This window comes from Stigmatopora argus, chromosome 23 (assembly GCF_051989625.1).
Source record: "Stigmatopora argus isolate UIUO_Sarg chromosome 23, RoL_Sarg_1.0, whole genome shotgun sequence".
Lineage (NCBI taxonomy): Eukaryota > Metazoa > Chordata > Actinopteri > Syngnathiformes > Syngnathidae > Stigmatopora > Stigmatopora argus.
In genome coordinates this window covers 7597436-7615797 of record NC_135409.1, presented here as the reverse complement: position 1 = coordinate 7615797, position 18362 = coordinate 7597436, and the positions used below count along the sequence as shown (strand labels likewise).

At 46.7% G+C, this 18362-nt stretch overlaps 1 protein-coding gene and 1 long non-coding RNA gene across 7 annotated transcripts in view; one reads left to right on the top strand and one right to left on the bottom strand.

The window, feature by feature from the left end:
- LOC144068766 (uncharacterized) overlaps positions 1–18362 on the bottom strand; it is a 227688-nt gene that overhangs the window by 171698 nt on the left and 37628 nt on the right. The gene's annotated exons all lie outside the window — the stretch shown is intronic.
- Positions 1–18362, top strand: part of large1 (LARGE xylosyl- and glucuronyltransferase 1) — a 63352-nt gene that overhangs the window by 22395 nt on the left and 22595 nt on the right. For 2 of the 4 annotated variants that reach the window (XR_013298311.1, XM_077593636.1), the window contains exons 1-2: positions 5597–6073; positions 16635–16821. Coding sequence is in view for 3 of the 4 variants with exons in the window: in XM_077593636.1 (XP_077449762.1) it covers positions 16716–16821 (106 nt within the window). In the remaining variant the exon portion in view is untranslated. Of the gene's footprint in view, positions 1–5596; positions 6074–16634; positions 16822–18362 lie in introns of those variants that run through there. The other 2 variants (XM_077593638.1, XM_077593637.1) reach the window with 1 other exon arrangement.

The following is an 18362-nucleotide window of genomic DNA, read 5'->3' as shown; positions in this document are numbered from 1 at the left end:
GTCGCTTTGTCCAAGCGTTCCTCGGCGGCGCCTTGACGGCATTTACCGTGCCGGCCATCCGGGAAGGTTTCCCTCCCCGTCCGCAATACGGCGGATCGTCTCCCTCCGCGCCGACATTTTTGGCGCCCATTAATCCCCGCGGACCGCTGGCTCTCCACAATATATTCCATCTGGCGCGCCACCTCCCGCGTGCAGTGCGTCTCATCAAAAGGGCCTCAACCCGAAATAGAAAGTAATCCTACGCCGCTATCCGCTATTCGCTCCTCCTTCTTTTTCATTGAACATCCCGGCGCAAAAGAGCTTTTCCTGGCCATTCTGACCCCGAGTAGGTAGGCATAGCTCTTGTGGGGGCGGCCATCTTAAAGACCATCTTCAAATAGCTAGCTAGCTTCCTCCAAGTCCAACACTTCCACTTCTTCATCTGGGTTCTCCCTCCCCAAAACCTGGCTTCTTCAGATTTGCCACATCTTTTCTTCTCATTCATGCTACACACACAATGATTTTTTTATTTTTTTTCCACCGACACAAATGCAGTACCCATACCTGTCAACCTCTGCCGATAACTGCCCTTATAAATGATTATGATTCCCCTTACAAACCCCCCAAAAACCTTACAAACACTGTACGACTCGTAAAAACATGTTTTTAGTGTGTGGGTGTAGCGTGAAAGAACTATAAATCCCAGCAGTCACTGCGCACCGGAAACCGGAAAAAAAAAAAAGAGTCTGGGGCTGCTTCCGGTAGCCAGCGCTATTGCGGTTAGATATTCATATATAGTATATAACATATATGTGTCTAAAAAAACGGCGCGTCCTTTGTGTGTTTAAAATACAGAAATAGCACTCGTTACTGACACTGCGGCTAAAAATACGATGCGCCATATACTCGTGAAAATACGGTATGTTTAAAGATGTCTCCCTGTTTGATTAAAGTATATTATTAAAAAACCTATCACCGACCTTACTGTTGCGTTTTCTAAATAGCCCGATTCAGAGCGGCCAAATGCTACCAAGACTGAAAAAGGGCGACCGGGATGCCCCGGATGAACGGCGAGGTCTTTTACGGCACGCTAGTAGATCAGAGGATTTTAACGAGAGCGTCGCAAAAGCTCGTATTGCTAGCAGACAGGCAAACGGCGCAATGAGCCGATTAGCCTGGGCGAGAGCAAATGACAACATTTATAGCCAGCTCTCGCCACTAAAATCCTTTATCACCCCTCGCTCGCTTTGTCGGCTCCATCTTAATCCCGCAAATTGCCGGGATACTTCTTAAAGAGACGGCATTCCAAATTTGACGCCGACCGTATTCAGAGTCAACCAATATTCAAGTCAACCAAACAAACGCCTTCGTTCCTAAAAATGAAACGGCCGGAAATCCCAAATCGGAAACAATGATCCGATCGGTGGGAAAAGATGGATGCAAATGGTAGGGGATGCGGGATTGACCCTTGTGGGACTCCGCTGGCATATTTGGACTTTTGATCGGGCCCGTATTAGACTGAAAACAACATAGAGACGCTCTCTGGGAAACCTAAATCTATCTTGCTAACTTGAAGCACATACTCCGTTGTATTAGACATTGCTCATCTAACCGCCGCCGCCGTCGTGTCTGGTTTCAAGGCGCCCTTGCCTGAAGGTTGCAAGATTGATTCCCCCCCTCCATGAATAATGTCTATGAAGTGAAGCCACCCAGCTCCAAAAGTCTCTTCCGCTCGCCACCATTAATAGCCCATCTGTCCTTGCATTTAGTCACAAACATTAGCCACTGGATGTTTATTTAATTAGCGGCCCTGACATTCCCACATTTGTGAAAATGCGCTTGTTTATCACCCCGCGTGTGCAGCAAATGAGGTTAAGAGATGTTTTTTTTGCTGCTACGGGGAGGAGGTTCCACTCTCGGGCTTGTGCAAAGTGTTTACTCATCTCTGAGGGGAAGAGAGTGCGCCGCCATTCCACGTAGGGGGCAAATGGCCTTTTTGACACATTTGGCTTGGCTTGCTTGGCTTTCATTAGACGGCCCCTCCCTTAATGACGCTCGGTGATTAAAGCACGCTGGCGAGCGCAACTATTTTACTCAGCTGGCGCGCCTTTAATGACTTTCTCCTCTGCTCGGCTCGCGTGATTCCAGCTTCATCTTATTGCCTTTAAAAGGAGCGCTGGAGATCCCGTCGTCGGGGAAGCGCGGCCCCTCGGCCAATTTAGGGGGCGCCGGTGGGTGGCGAACTCGGCCGGGTATTTCCCTCCGCGAGAATATTTTGCTGTGTGCTCATGCTGTGTTGATGTCGATGTATACAGGCCACAATCCATTGGGTGTATTGACAAAAGAACTACTACATATCCCAGCAGTCACCGCGCAGTACTTTGTCTACGGGAAAATAGTAGAGTCGGTGTACCCTATCAACTGATTCATTTTATTTTATCGTGATAACAATTTTAGTATTGGTCCATATATAAAGCGCACTGGATTATAAGGCGCCCTGTCTATTTTGGAGAAAATTTAAGACTTTTATATGCGCCTTATAGTCGTGAAAATACGGTACACTGGCTACAACTTGCAAGGAAAATCACTCCCGATTCGTCTTCATCCAGGATGATTCTGAAGAGCGGCATCCTCCTCTGTCCTTTTAGTAGTGCATAATTCAAAACATCTAAGGTCATCTGATTCAAACAATTGCATAAGCTAACCCAATAACACCATCGAGGTCAAAACAACTGCAACAATAATCGCATATCAGGTATTCAATTATCGCCATCTGCTCCGGAATCCAAGTCCAAGCAATTTAAGAGTCCTTCGCAGATCTTCATAGCGAACTTGCATCTGGGTAAAGCGTCGAGGTGTATCTCGTTGGAGCAGAGGATACCTCAAGTTTGGCCCAGTCTCAAATTAAAGACACTCTTATACAAAAGTAATTAAAAATGCATACATCTATAATAGTATCCAGAATAAATCCCCAACAGTCGGAAACTTTTATTGTCAAGGAATTTTTGTGTGCATTTTGCAAAAAAAAAAAAAGAAGTCCCTCCTCCATCTTCGCCGACGCCGTCTGCGTTTTCGTCTTGGTCTTCTTACCTGACAGTCGGTCAACAAAGCGTATTTATAGCTCGCTCGCCGGCAAGGTGACTTTGGGAAGATAATTACGGCCAACGGAAGTGCCTCCGTTTCATTGGCCGTACATTTCGCCCGCCGAGGAAGACCTCCGAATAAAAGCCGTCCGATCCGACGACGTTGCCGTCGACGTGGAGCGCTAAGATTAATGTTGTTTTCTTAAATGAATAAATCACCCGCCATGCTTGCAACCGAACAAATCCCATCCGATGTCCCCGTTTGTGTGTGGTTGAGTTGCGGGTAAAGCAAGAGAAAAAACTGACTTCATTTTGCGAAATGGAGATTCTCCATGCTTTGAATTGAACTCACCTAATGACGTGAAAGAATGCGAAAAAATGCAAAAAAAGAGCGATCCATTGTTCCAGACCCGAGCTTGCCTGCCTGCCTGCCTGCCCGCCTCATTTTTCTCATCCGTCACACTTTGACATTGTTATTCAATCGTAATTCCCCCATTTTTCCCTCCGCTAACAAATGATGTGAATCATTTCACCTCCACTCGTGTGGAAAAATATCAATATCAGTGTTTTCTTCAAGCGCTCTGCCCGCCACTCACTGGCTTTTCCAACTTTTGCCTGAAGGCGTCAAGCCCAAGTCCAACTTTCGTCTTCACACCGCACCCCTTTCATATGCGTGTGCGGTTGATTGGTCGCCGATGGCTCGGCTCGAAGCAAAATGTCGTTTCGGACCCGGGAAAACCTGGCTTTATTTTCCGCCGCCGCCTTTGGGATGCCATCTCGACACGTCCGTAATGGTGTGACGGGCGACGCCTCATTAGCCTATCACCTGCGCGTCCCCCCTCGTTGTGTTCCTGGATAATGAAGGCTAATAGAATTAGCTTGCGTGGAGTCATCTCATTTTGCTCATCCCTCGACTCGCTGTGCCTTCCAGCTGCGACTTGTCCGCCGCGAGCGTCAAACGTACGGCCCGCGGGTTCGATCCCGACCGCCTGATTTTGTAGCGCGTTACTATTATACATCAAGAATTAAACGCATTATGTTTTAAGTTAACGAGGAACCTTAAAATTGCACTCAAAACAAAAAAAAATGATATAATACGGGGCATGTGTTGTTAAAAAATGAATCAAGTTTATTTTAGTGCTTGGGCGGCCGAGTTAGCGGGGTCGGCTTCACAGTTCTGGGGTCGAGGGTTCGAACCCAGGTGGGTCTACACGGTGTGGAGTTTGCCTGTTCTCCCTGGGCTTGAGTGGGTTTTTTTCATCTTGGTGGTCCGGTTTCTTCCCACATTCAGAAACCATCATGCTAGGCTAACTTTATGCTAAATTGTCCCTAGCTAGGATTGGTTGTACTCTGTCTCCTCGTGCCCGCCGATTGGCTGGCCCCCAATTCAGGGTGTCCCCACCGCTTGGTGCCCGAAGTCAGCTGGGATAAGCTCCGGCACCCCCGCGACCCTTGTAAGGGTAAGCGGTTGAGAAAATGAATGACATGAGAGCTGGATGTGAGCTTTCAGCAATACATGGATGGATCTAAATGTACTTTTATGTCCATTTTGTTCATTTTTTTTCAATGGCATCATTGTCTTTTTGTGTAGTTCATGGATGGAATGGCGACCCGTGAATTGTATCGCTAGAATGGAGACCAGAGACCCCCCGCCCTCCCCCAGAATGTCTAAAACGCCCTATCATGATCGCTTCCCGGTCGGTTCATTAGAAAAATTGCGCTTCCCACTCTGTTATCAGCTCCATTGAAAAGGACTTATTCATAAAATGTCTTTGTCCCTTCAAGGTATTCATGGAAGCTTTTACGACGCCGCCGCCGCCGCGTTAATGTCATCGTAATGGCGTGCGCTGCCATGGAAACAAGTACAGGTCTCATTCTCGCCCCGTTGCCGATCCAACTTTGCCAGATGCCGACTCGGGGACGATAAAAGAGGCCAATTGCCGCCGATATTGCGGATAGATCATCTTCCGGGCCGCTGGAAATGGACTTGCGTCGTCTTATCGTTTTGGCGGAGCGCCGTTAGCGTTGTCGCGCTAGCATGATTTGCACAGGGCCGCCGATTAAGTGGAGATAAATGTCATGTAATGCGGACTAGGTTTATCTCCTCTAAAATGAATATGCTGGAAAACGTCAGCAGTTTTTTTTCTTCTTCTTCTTCCGTAATGTTTGCGTGACAGAAATGTGCACGTCAGCAAAAAATGGCCTTTCGGTGGAGTGCTTATCGTAAGAATACGTTAGGACGACTCATTTAAAAGGATTGCGAGCCCATCTAGACGTTTTATAGCCGCAGCAGAGGTATGGAGAGAGCCACATGTGGCTCCGGAGCCACAGGTTGCGAGCCCCCGTCCCCCGCAGAGAGTCTGTGGAAGGAGTTCCAATGTGGGAGGTAGGAGGAAGAGGAACTTTGAGCCCAAACCCACCCCCGCTGGCTCTCCTTCTATTCCCGGCACGTTCCGACTGTCATTGGGAGTGGAGTGGAATCCAGCCCTTAGTTTGTTCCCCTCCCTTTTCCAAAGTCGCCCCGCCATTGGCTCCTGTCTTCCTGGCAGGAAGAAAGAGCTGCTGTGTTGTTGAGGCCGACAAAACTCGGCCACGGTCGCTCGCTCTGGATGGAGGTGGGATGACCAGCAAATAAAATCCCTCCGTGGGAGATGATCCGGACGGCCGCTGGCTTCAACAAGAGGAGGACCTCAAAAGCGCCCCCCACCCACCCTTCTCGCTTCGGATCGCCACCACTCGCTCGTTGCTTGTCAAGCGAGTCCATAGCCACCCCCTCCTTCCTTAAACCAGACTGAATGCGCCGTTTTCACCTTTCAATCTTTCCATGGAGGATACATAGCGGCTCCCGAGCTGACCACGGCTTCCCGTAGGAGGAGGGGAACCCAAAAAAAGAGGAAAACTTTGATGAAGGGAGGCTAGATCGCCAGAAGGAGCTACGGCGTGGGATTTTTTGGGGGGGAGGGAGTTGACTTCTCGCCGGTGTCCGTCTCTTCTCGGCGTCTTCACGTCAGGTGAGCGAGCTCAAACCCGCAGTTTTTGGTCGCCGGGTGACCTTATCTGGCCAGAAACCCCTCCTCCCCTTTTTTTAAAACGTTGGCCCGGTGTTATTTTTGGGCTCTACTTCCAGACTCCTCTTGTTAAGGGGGGGGGTGCGTGTCCATTTTTGGCGTCACGCGAAGTAGACCTCCCACCAGCGGGGGCTCGGCTTGGGGCATCGAGAAAGAAACAAATAGGAGAGGACGACGGGCGGGGATTATCCGCACGCGGGTTTGGTTTAGCCAGCTGTCCCATTCGGAATGCGTCTTTAGCGTAATAATGTCGAAACGGTGTTTCCAGTCCAGACTTGGGGGGCTTTGAAGGGATTACCAGCTGACGTCACACGTCTAGCAAACAAGTGGCACGGCGGAAAAGACGCACGCGTTGTTTGTTTCCGTAGTGGTATAACCTACTTTCGGCGACTCACTCTGAAACGGAAATGGCCGGAGTTAGCGCACTTTTAATAGGTAACAAGTGAAAAGGAATGGCAAGTGGAGGTCCTCGCTATTGTGTTCACAACTGAGCTTCTTATTCACAACCTTATTTTCCCCCCCATTGAAATGACTGAAAATGCAGTTTATCTGTTCCACGTTGTGCCACAAGAGGGAAGCAAAGAGACCCACCGCAACACTTATTACGTTCACTTTTACACAGCACGTTGTTCAAATTGAATGTTTTGTTGTACACTACGTTACATTTTATGTAGTCGGTCCCATCGATTCTTTTTTTTTTTCTTGCGGCCGCTACGTTTTGTCCAACAATTGTCGAATTTGGATCCACCTCAAAGTAGTATTGGATTGGATTGGATAACTTTATTCATCGCATATTCGGGAAATTTCGTTGTCACAGTAGCAAGAGGGTGAGGATGCAGAAATAGGAAAGGCATTTCAGACATAAATAGATAGGTAATACGTAAGTTAATAAATAAATACATGACTAAATATATAAATAAATAAGCATGTCTCTGAAGTGTGTGTGTATATATATATATATATATATATATATATATATATATATATATATATATATATATATATATATATATATATATATATATATATATATATATATATATACTTGCCAGCTTGTCAGTGAAATCCAGACTTCTAAACCGATGTCATGACTACTGGGTGCCTGTAGATGGCAGTGTGGCATAGTGTTGAATTTTTCTAAAGTGGCGATCGTAAGTGGAACTTGAAGTGTCAAAAAACGTTGAGTTTTGTGCCCCTTTCGTACAGGAATATTTGCTCCAGGGTCCAGCCAAAAATCGGCGCCTAGGTCACGAGCGAAGTACCGTTGGAGTCTGGCGAGTACCGACATTTGAGATTGTGGATAAACTGCGTTGTGTTTTCACTGTTGTCAATTTTCGCGTGCATTTCAATAACGGTTTGTTGTGCACGGTCAATATAAGTATGGGTAACGGGAGGCGGCGCCCGCCCGGCTCGCCGTCGTGCATCGGAGAACTGCGGCCTGCAAATAACAATCGTCAAAATGTCCACTTGATGATCCCCAAGACTTTATCTATTGTTTTGGTAGTCACGCTTCATTGATTTCCCATTATCTGCCCACTGTAAATTTAGACACTTTCTGGGCAACGTGCGCTAACCTTATCATTGTTGCTTATAAAAGAAACGGCGCGGTGCTAATCAGTTGAAATGAATATCCTGCTAACTGAGCCGGAAAACGCATTTGAGGACGGCCAGCGTCATCGGCGCCGATGCTTCCCGCCGTCGTACCGTTTACCGGCCGAGACGGGGGCGCCGGAGGACTCCAATTTGCGTTTGGATATAATTACGGTTCCGTAGTTGAGCGTGGCTCGCCGCTCCGGAGTTAGTCGTCTCGGAAACGAGTCCACCGCTGACCGCCAGGTAATTGTTTTGTCTACGGGTCGGCGCCTTTCGCATTGATTTCAAGCAAATGCCGCTTTTGTTTGATAGCGCGGGAGGGAATGGGCCCGCTCTTATTTAGTCTTGTTTAGCTTTTCCATCCGCCGGACGCTTTTAAAAGCCTCTAACAATCGCATGTATTCTTTTACGGTGGTCACGTTGGACGTGGCTGAAATGATGGTTCCGTGCAGACCGGCCAAGTGAAACCGCCTATCGACTAAGTACATGCAACTTTAATGAAAACATTGAGGTTTGGAGCACGCCGACGATGAATGGCTCGCCTTGAGATCATGGGAAGACGTCCCTTCGCTTCATTGAGTCGTCGGGCTGTATTATTTCTGTTTGTCTTCATTAATGAGCGTGTATAGCTGGTCTGGTGGCCTGTTTTGTCCGCTGCTTCATTGATTTCCCTGTTCACGCCCGCGGGCATTAAAGGGGCCCGTCTCTAGCGAGGCACTCGTCAGCGAATGATCACGGCGGAGACGGTCGGCGACTTGGCGTGGAAGTCGCGGCAACCACCGACCGAACCGAGCACCTTTCTTGAAAGCTAGCTCACTTCCCAGAAAGGGTTGCAGCAGCTCGTATTACCGGCGCTATCCTGTGTTGTGGCGGCGTTCCCATTAACCTTTGGCTTGGCGTGTATGATCCCGGGATTATCTCTTATCTCTCCGTAGCCAAATGTGGATTTAAACAAACGCGTCAAGATGCTAATAACGTTCAGCCGTTTAGCGGGGTCGCCAACGTTGCGCAGATGTCGAATTGACACGCAGCGGCCGGGATCGATCGACGGCCGTCGGGGAGGCGCCACGGTCGGGGGTTCGACCCCCGTCGGGTTCCGACCTTCCCGTGTGGAGTTTGCTTTCCAACCAGTTGCGTTTACACACTCTAAATTGCCCCTAGCTAGGAGAGATTGTTTGTTTGTCTCCTCGTCCCTGGCGATTGGCTGGGATAGGCTCGAGCCGTGTGCCGTTGATTGGTTGCCGGTCTTTTGGTCGCCGTCTTTTGGTCGCCGGTCTTTTGGTCGCGGTCTTTTGGTCGCCCCGACCGCGACAACGGGCGACCAAAAGACCGACGACCAAAAGACCGGCGACCAATCGACCGTGTACCAAATTGCCCCTAGCTAGGAGCAATTGTTTGTTTGTCTCCTCGTCCCCGACGATTGGCTGGGATAGGCTCTAGCACCCTTGGCTGCCACTTTGATCTCACGGTTATTGCCGTGTGATTCTCGACGACCCGTGGAGAATAGTGGGTGGCACCCCATGTCACATTCGGGCATTGTTGTTAAACGAGCGCCACCGAAATGAACCCTGGCATTCAAACGGGAGCGAATGGTCGCAAAAGAGCCATTCGGCAACAGGCTTTCATGTTCCTCTCTCTTATTTGGCCAGCTGTCTGAAATGTTCCGGGCCCGTTGCTTTGAGTTCTCCTAAACCAACACGACCGCAGACGCGGTCACCATTAATCTAGGTTGGATAGGAGAGTAACTACAAAGGAGTTGTTTGCGTTGGAGTAACTTGTTTACCGCCACCTCACATAGGTGTTCGTTTTGGGCGCCGCCGCTGATCCAATATGTCGGCGCGGTGAGGAAAGTCTCTGGTGCGAATGTATGATGTCTTTTTCCACCACGTCCCAGCTCGTGCGGCGTTCTGACAGCAAAACCAAATGACGGCAGGCTGCTCTCGGATCGGGGGGTCGGCTCGCCACACGGTGGTCCGACAAATGAGCTCCTTTTGAATTCCGACAGAAGGCTAACGGCCGTCCCGATGGCAGGTCCGTCCGTAGCCATCTGAGCGTTCATTAGTGGCTCGGATCGACAATAAAAGCCAAACGTGGAATAAAAACGTTTTCACTTGGCGCCTTTGGCCAACCCATCTGACCCCGTCTTGACCAGATATTGAAACAAGAGCTAAAAAAATACATTGGTATTTCCACCAAACTGGCTCAGAACCAAGCCAACTCAGCGCATTGCGTTTATTCTGAAGAGTGTCCCGAGGTGAACGCGCTGAGATAGACAAACAAGCACCCACGCGTTGCCAACTACGGGCAAAAAGTATTTACCCAGTACAGACGCTCCCCTACTTACGAACGAGTTAGGTTCCAAGCGATTGTTCATAAGTTGAATTTGTTTGTAAGTTGCTCAGTGCTATATTTTGTATTATAATTTATGTTTAAGGCCTATATAAGTATATTGAAGGTTTATATAAGTGCATTTGTATGTTTAAGGCTTGTATAAGTAACACACACTGGTTTGTACCGTTGTTCGTAACTCGAATGTTCGTAGGGGAGCGTCTGTATACAAGACCAAAGGTCACAGATTCCTGAAAATGTGTTACTTTTAAATGTGAACCACTCGAGCGAAAACTTTTAGTGGGAAAAGTAAAAACAAAAACAGGGCGCTACGCTACGCTAGCTATCATGTCATCCTCGCTGACATTGGCGTACTCCTCGGGCAGTGGCGTGGTGACGCCGCCAACCGCGTGCGTGCCTTCCTTCCGCCGCCTTCAACGTGACATCTTGACACTCAAAGCGATGGTTCCAATTATTATGGGGTGGCGTATTCCCCGAGCACCCAGCAATCCAGGCCACAACGCTTAAAAGTAGGCCACCAGACTAAAAACAGAAATCGGTCTTCGGAACGCCGGCTCGCCGAGTGTCAGTCTTCAGTGGGCGGGGCCATGTTTGGACCTTTCAAAATAATTGCAAGCGTTGTTGCCCTTACCGCCAGAGTTATAGCATATCTGCTAGGCGAAAACCTGACAAAACGATGCTCCTGGCAGCCAAAGATGGCTAACAGGAGGGGAAATCAATCTCCATTTTGTTGTTGTTGTCGTCATTCTTTCTTCTTCTTAATCTTATACAATTAGACGTGAATAATCAGATGGGAGGCTGCGCAAACGGTGTCAAGCCCCGGAGGAGTTTGTCAGCGAGCAACCTGGCAACCTCGTCGCCAGACTCCATTTCCATATTTTGCCTTTGTCGGCGTCGGATTGGCAGCTGGCGGCGCACCCACCACTTTTCCATCCCGAGAGTTCCACCCCCCCAAAAATAAAAATGAAAAGGTAATATGGCCGTTCAGAAACAGGCCACGTTATGAGCAAAAATGTGAAATAGCAATCTGAAGTTCCCATTTCCCTGCTAGTATTGCCTTTTGCACTTGAAGGCTCTTTCACCCCCTCCCGTGCACTCCGCCACTCGGATCGGACTCGATTCTTTTCCCGACACTACACTAGTTGTTTGACTTGCGGAGGGATAGCTTTTTCTTTTCTCACAGGAGGTGAATTCCAAACGTAGCGACGCCAATGGAATGGGCGCCTTAATGGCTGGCATCTGGCTGGGTTCCACTTTTGTCCAGATGGCGAAAGATGGCAAAAAAAAATCCCACCGTGGTCATTCTCAGTCATTGTTGACATCATGAATGATGGGAACATGCGAGCGGTGACAGGCGACAGGCGGCGTGGGCGCTCATTGATTTTTTTGGGGGGTTGTTTTTGGTGGCAGGGTACCACCAATCATTTAGCATATTGTTGACACATTGATCACAAATCTACCGGAGCAAAGAAACGGAGTAGCACAGAATGAATCAGCCTTTAGGAATATTTCCGGCGGGAGCGGAACCTTTTCGTTCTCGGCAAACAATCGATTGGCTATTAAATTGTGTGATGAAACCTTAAAAGCTGGCAAAGAACCTCCTTTTGAGTTCTTTTAAAGGAGGTTCTGTGATAGATCTGTAATACAACTTCAGGAGCAGGTCAAGAAAGAGTGAGATCAATTTAATAGGAAATAGGTTTATTACCAGACTGTAGGATGGGGAGAGAGCTCGAACAACTGTGAACCGCTCACAGTCTGTTGTCCTTGCAACTCTGAACAGTGGGTCAGTCTTCATATAGGCAAACAGGATATAGTATAGTTTCTATGACAACGACCAAACTTTGGGCAAAGTCCGATTAATCAGTGTCAAGTCTCCATGACAACGACCAAACTTTGGGCAAGTTTCTTATGACATCGATGTTTCTATACTTACAAAAACTGATACAATATGAACAAGCAATTGCCAAGCGACTTTGTCATTTTATCTTACAATCTTATCTTACATTCTGATGCAGTTTTTTTTTTTCTCAATCGCAAAAAAATAATACCAAATAATTTTCTGAACCGCTTTTGCTCAATCTTTTGATTGTCACTATTTTTTGATGGAAGAGGCAAAAAAGTTATGGATTTCTTCATACGAGCTTCCTTCGACGTGCCAGATCGGGAATACTTTGCATCCCCGAGCCAATTCAGCCAAAACCTCCCCCCGGCATTTAAGAGAATGGAAATCATTTCATCTTCTCTAAACGGAATTTTTAATCTCTCCACTTATTTTATTTGGCTTTCAAAAGCCTCGGCTGTCTCGCGTCGCGGTTGATCTTCACCTTGGCGTCAAAAGGGATAGAAGTGCTCTTTATTCACGTCACCCTCTGCGCTCGGATTCGTTTGTAAAAGTTTTATTTGAACTCTGACGGCAAAGCGGGACGGATTTTTTGGGGGGCTCTTCGTCGGCTTTCACTGGCCTAATTTGAGGCGTTATCTGAAAGTACGCGTCGCCGTAGGCCTTCCCCTTCCGTAGAAAGAGCGACCTGGAAAGCGTGTGCGGTCGATTGGTCGCCGGTCTTTTGGTCGCCCTGACCGCGACAACGGCCTAACCCGGACCAAAAGACCGACGACCAAAAGACCGGCGACAAAACAAGATGTCAACACGGTCTATAGCCGTGTGAGTGTATATATAAGAGTTTGTATGTACATGCGCTGTCCCTTTAAGAAGCGACGTCAGTCAGGGTCTTAACAAGTTCTCCAACAAAAAACAATCAAAGTCCGGGAAATTTTGAGCTTTTCTTTAGCCTAATAATTACTAGGACATTAAGTATGACTAAATAGTCATTCGCACTTTGTATTTAGGGTATTTGAGCAACGATTTAAATGGTAATTATCACTTACCTTCCGGGCGACCAAAAGACCGGCGACCAAAAGACTGGCGACCAATCGACCGTGTACCCTGGAAAGCGTCTTGACGCCGTAAAGACGCTCGCCGTTCAATATTCCCGTTAAAAAGAGCGCCCGATCAAATCGCTCGAAAGCGCTCTGGTGTCAACTAGCATGGAAAGCGCCGATTTGGAACTTTAAAGCCGATGCGCCAAATAGGATTTGAGACGGAATTGAGTTTTTTTCCAGTGTGGCTTTGCATCCAATTGGGCGGCGGTTGCCAAAAAGAAAGCACCCGAGCCGCGTGGTCTCTTAACCCGTGTCCAAACCACCGCCGAGCCGAGCCGAGCCGTTTTTCCCCATAGCGTTTACGAGAATCGTCGGTTGACGGCGCCCGCCGGGAATGACGTTCGGGCACCCCGCGGCGGATGGTTTAGCGCAAGAATTGCCGCGGGATCGACGACGCAAAGCTTCCGTTCCAAGTGACAAAAAAAAACACCAGGCGTTGAACTCTCTTAAACGCTGAAGTGTTTGCTATTTGTTTGTGGATGGAACCTTGACGTATTTGCTTTTATGGCCAAGGGTGCATTGTTGGAAATAGCGTGTCACACCCGCGCAATGGTGTGTGGCTTCTTTGCTCAAATGCAAAAGATGGCGCCTCGCCAGAAAGCGAGGCGCCGCTTTGTTTGCATCGTGAGTCACAAGATCTTTGCCATTTTTTCCTTTTTCTTTTTTCTTCCCAAGCCGCTTCGTCGAGTCCGATTTTCCGAGAGAGCCTCCCGTTGTAAATAAAGCTAAAAGTAGACGACAGCTAGCATGTCGCCAGAGTGCAATGTCTTTTCTCTTTGTTTGGAATTGCGCGGCTTGACGTGTCTGTTTATTTTTTGTTTTTTATACAAAACAATACAACACGTCTCTGTAGTTTTTGCTCCGTTTGTGCCGACTGTTTTCCTTAGCAACGTATTCACGTCAATCCGTTTTTTACGTTGTCTATTTCCTATGATTAGGCCTTTGAAAATCCCTCTGTGTACTATCATTGAACTGCCGCCTAGTGGCCAGTGAAATACCTTGCAACGGCGATTTAAATTTTTTTACTGAAGTGAATAGTCAAATAGTAAAATAGGGAATAACACACCAAAACTTCTTAATCTTATATATTAACTGTTTTGACAGAGTGAAAACAAAACAAAAGAAAAGGTATAAATGATAACTTTGAAAAAGAATTCTAGCCTGTAAAATACTGCATTTGGAAGCAGCGTGTCCCATTGGCTTTCCGTGACCTCTCCACTAATCGTAATGTTTTTTGCTCTGATACAGCGGCGTCCTTTCAAAGGTCGCGGAACAAACTCTGTTTACACGTGGCGGATTATCTCTGGCGGTTTATTAAAGGTAATATTTAGCGCTCCCCGCAGGATGCGAGCAAGCGAGCGCCGGCGTGCCAGGCCGTGCAAGCCGTGGAAGCCCACAACAAACAAACATTGTTACTTTCCCTTTCATAAATGATTAAAGACAGCGGCAACGTAGATAATTGAAACACGCTTTCACTTTCAGAAGCCATTATCGCTCGCAATTCAAATGCAGTTCGATCCAACGCCGACGGCGTGGAATGGGGGTGCGTGGCCATTTTGGCGGGGCGTGGCCAAAGTTTGGGAGGATCTGGCTTTTTACTCCGGCGGCTGTTAAAACTTGAGATTAGCGTAAATGAAATGGCGCGTTGCGCCGCTCTTTGACGGCAGAAATGAGAATTTTGAATACGTTAACAACATCTTGTGGTGCGTTTCGCTGCATTGTTCCGCCGTAAATACTTTTCATCTCCGCCATCGCAAGATTCCGCGGCAAACTTGCATCGAAGTTCGATCAAAAATGAAAAAGGAAGGCCAGGCGAGATGAAATACGAAACGGTCATGGCTGAAGATTGAATAAAAATAAGCAAATATGCTCGACAGTGAAAGGGAATTTATCTGCTGTCCTTGACATCCAGCATTTTGCCTTTTCAAAGACTTTAATAGGGTTTTTAAAGAGTCATATGTAGTATAGGAGTGCTATTTTTCTATGTCTAAATAGATAGAATTCTTTGTTGTTGTTGTCGTTTGTAACATTGGCCGCCATTTTGCATTTTTCAAAGACTTTAATAGGGTTTTTAAAGAGTAATATAGATTATATGAGTGCTAAATAGATAGAAATAGAATGAGTGCTCATTTTCTATGTCTAAATAGATAGAAATTGTTTTGGTTGTTGTCATTTGTAACATTGGCCGCCGTTTGTCACCATTTTGCATTTTAAAGACTTTAATAGGGTTTTTAATATATAGTATATGAGTGCTATTTTTGTATGTCTAAATCGATAGAATTCTTTGTTGTTGTTGTCATTTGTAACATTGGCCGCCGTTTGTCACCATTTTGCATTTTTCAAAGACTTGAATAGGGTTTTTAAAGAGTAATATATAGTATATGAGTGCTAAATAGATTGAGTGCTCATTTTCTATGTCTAAATATAGATAGAAATCTTTTTCGGATTTGTCATTTGTAACATTGGCTGCCGTTTGTCACAATTTTGCATTTTAAAGACTTTAATAGGGGTTTCAATATATAGTATGAGTGCTATTTTTGTATGTCTAAATAGATAGAAATAGAATGAGTGCTAATTTTCTATGTCTAGATAGAATTCTTTGTTGTTGTTGTCGTTTTCTATGTATAAATAGATAGAAATCTTTTTTGTTGTTGTCATTCGTAACATTGGCCGCCGTTTGTCAGCATTTTGCATTTTTCAAAGACTTGAATAAGGTTTTTAAAGAGTGAAATAATGGAGGAGGCCAAAGCAGCGTCGCTGGTCCTTTCCGATGAGCCCGTCCATGCTGACATTTGAGCCTAGCCGGCCGGCGTATGCTAATGGACTACGCGAGTGGCTTGCCACGTATAAATCTCGGCGCATCTCCAGGGGTTAAAGATCAAGGAGCCACCCCGATGAATCAAGTTGGCTTGTCAAACAATCGTTTATCTTCTTCCACTGACTTTTTTTTGCCATCCACCTCTTTTAACCTCCACTCAAGTTTTGGCCCCGCGTCCTTGATGGACGGGGAAGTACTCGAACCGCCACGTTTTTAATTTTTTTTTTAATTTAGCGCTTTGACTCCAGCTTCTTCGGTAAGCGGCTCCTATTCCGACCGACTCCTTTTCTCGGCCGGGATTAAAAGCTAGTCGGTCGCCATGAATATCACGTCGTGGCACCGAAGGAAACTTCAGTCTTTGGTTTCTAATGTTGCGCATGGAATTTCCGCACGTATTAAAGAAGAAACGAGCCCAAGCTTTGGAGACAAATCAATAAAACGCCTGCCAGATTGTGACCTTGCAGAGCCAAGGACTTTTGTCCAAATTGCTGTTGACAATTTGCCGCTTCCCATCTGTCTTGGATCCGCGCGTGGCATTTGGGAGCCATCGGACAAAAGCGCGTCTGGAAATGACCGTAAAGCGGCTCCTTTAACGCAAAAAAAAAAGTCCGACTCGGCCAGTCGGCCTTTTTAAGAGGGCCTTTGGCCGTCCGTTTTTTTTTACGGTCGCCAGCGTGAACACTTGTTCCGGGAATAGGATCATCACGGTGCGATTTTGACGCGAGCCGTGGCGCCAAAATATCACAAAGCGGACGTGGTCTAACCCATTTTGCTCTCTCTCTCTCTCTTTCTCACCATTTTTAGCAGCATGAATGGTTCCGGGCGACAGCTTCTTCCCACATAGAGGTCAGCTCAACCCTCTTTGCGTCGCGTCGGGTCCAGAGGATGCTGGGAATGTGTCGCGGGCGCAGGAAGTTCCTGGCGGCCTCCCTGGCCGCGCTCTTCATCCCGGCGCTCACCTGGCTTTACCTGTCCGTGGGCAGCTTTCAAGGTAAGGCTACTGCACTGGACTTGTCCACTTGGCAAACTTTCAAAGGGAAAATTAATGGTCAATTTAGTCAGCGCATAATCAAAACCTTTAAGGTAATCTGATTCAAACAATTGCATAAGCTAACCGAATAACACCATTAAGGTCACAAAACAACTGCCACAACAATCTCATATTAGATCGAAACCAAAAACACCCCGGGGGGGAGTACCTGGAGAAAACCCACTAAGGCAGGGACAGAACATGCAAACTCCACACGGGAAAGTCGTAACCCAGCAGGGATTAAACCCACCATCTGAGAACTGTGAGGCGCAGCCTAGTACTCATGCAAGACACGGCAATGAAAAAGATGGATTATTTTGGCAAATTTCAGTTCTAATTCCACTTTAGTGATCCTCCTTTTGAGGAATCAAGCGGTTGTCATGATTCCGCCCTGGGTCAAAGACTTTTTCTTGATTTCTTCTTCTTTTATTTTGAAAGACCCCAGGCTCGACGGGCCTGCAGGCATATTAGTGTGTATTTCTCTGGAAATTGTTGCTTGAGTCACCAGTATGGCTCGTATCGCTGGAGGCTCTTTGCGAATGTTTGCGCCTATCAATAGAAAACACAAGCAAGGGGGGGGGGGGGGTTTGACGCAGACCCACCTTCTCCACACCTACACCAGTAACTATGGTTATTTCTATACTGTGGATGTGGGCACTAAAACACTGCGATTAGTCACTTTCGACTAAATCTGTTTAGTACACTTGGGGCTCAGTTTTGTTTTGTTTAGTACCGTTTCATTGTAATTACCTTTAAGAACAATTGTTTTAGTGCCATTGTTACACCCTACATTTAATCTTAAAACACAGAGAAATAATCACAACAGTGATACGTTGTTGTTTCTTCAATCCAACTTAACTGTAATCAATCAACACAAAAACCCATAACATACAATTACACCCATATATATATATACATATATATATATAAATATATATATATGTATATATTATCAACACATTAGAACCCAAAACATAATGTACAATTACACTCGTTCAATATACAGTCATAACTTGTGTTATCTTTTCTTTTTCCAACTTCTCAACTATTCAACAGGGCAAACAATGCAATATCAATAACAAGCTAGGCTTGTTTGAATTTTCGCCCCCCAAAAAACACGCTTTTGGTGGTTAATACATACATTGATCAAATTTCCCAGGTATAGGCAGAAACACAAAATACTACTGGCCGACGCTAGGCTACCGTGAGTACGGCGGCGGAGACCAATGTTTGTTCGTCAGACCCGAATGGTCGGTGTCTGCAGACGCATTCATCGGGCCGCTCCGCCGATTTGTAATGAAGTCCAATTAGCAATAGTTAATGGAATGTGCCCCCAGAGAGCCTTCCCATTGGAGAGCGCAAACCCGCAGGCCAAACGCAGCTAATGAAAAAGGCCTCATTGATCACTTTATTCTGGCCTCTTAATAAGAAGACAAATGATTTGGCCAGAGGCTCTCGGAACGCCACAATCGGCGCAGGAACGTGCTATGCTCCGAACCAAC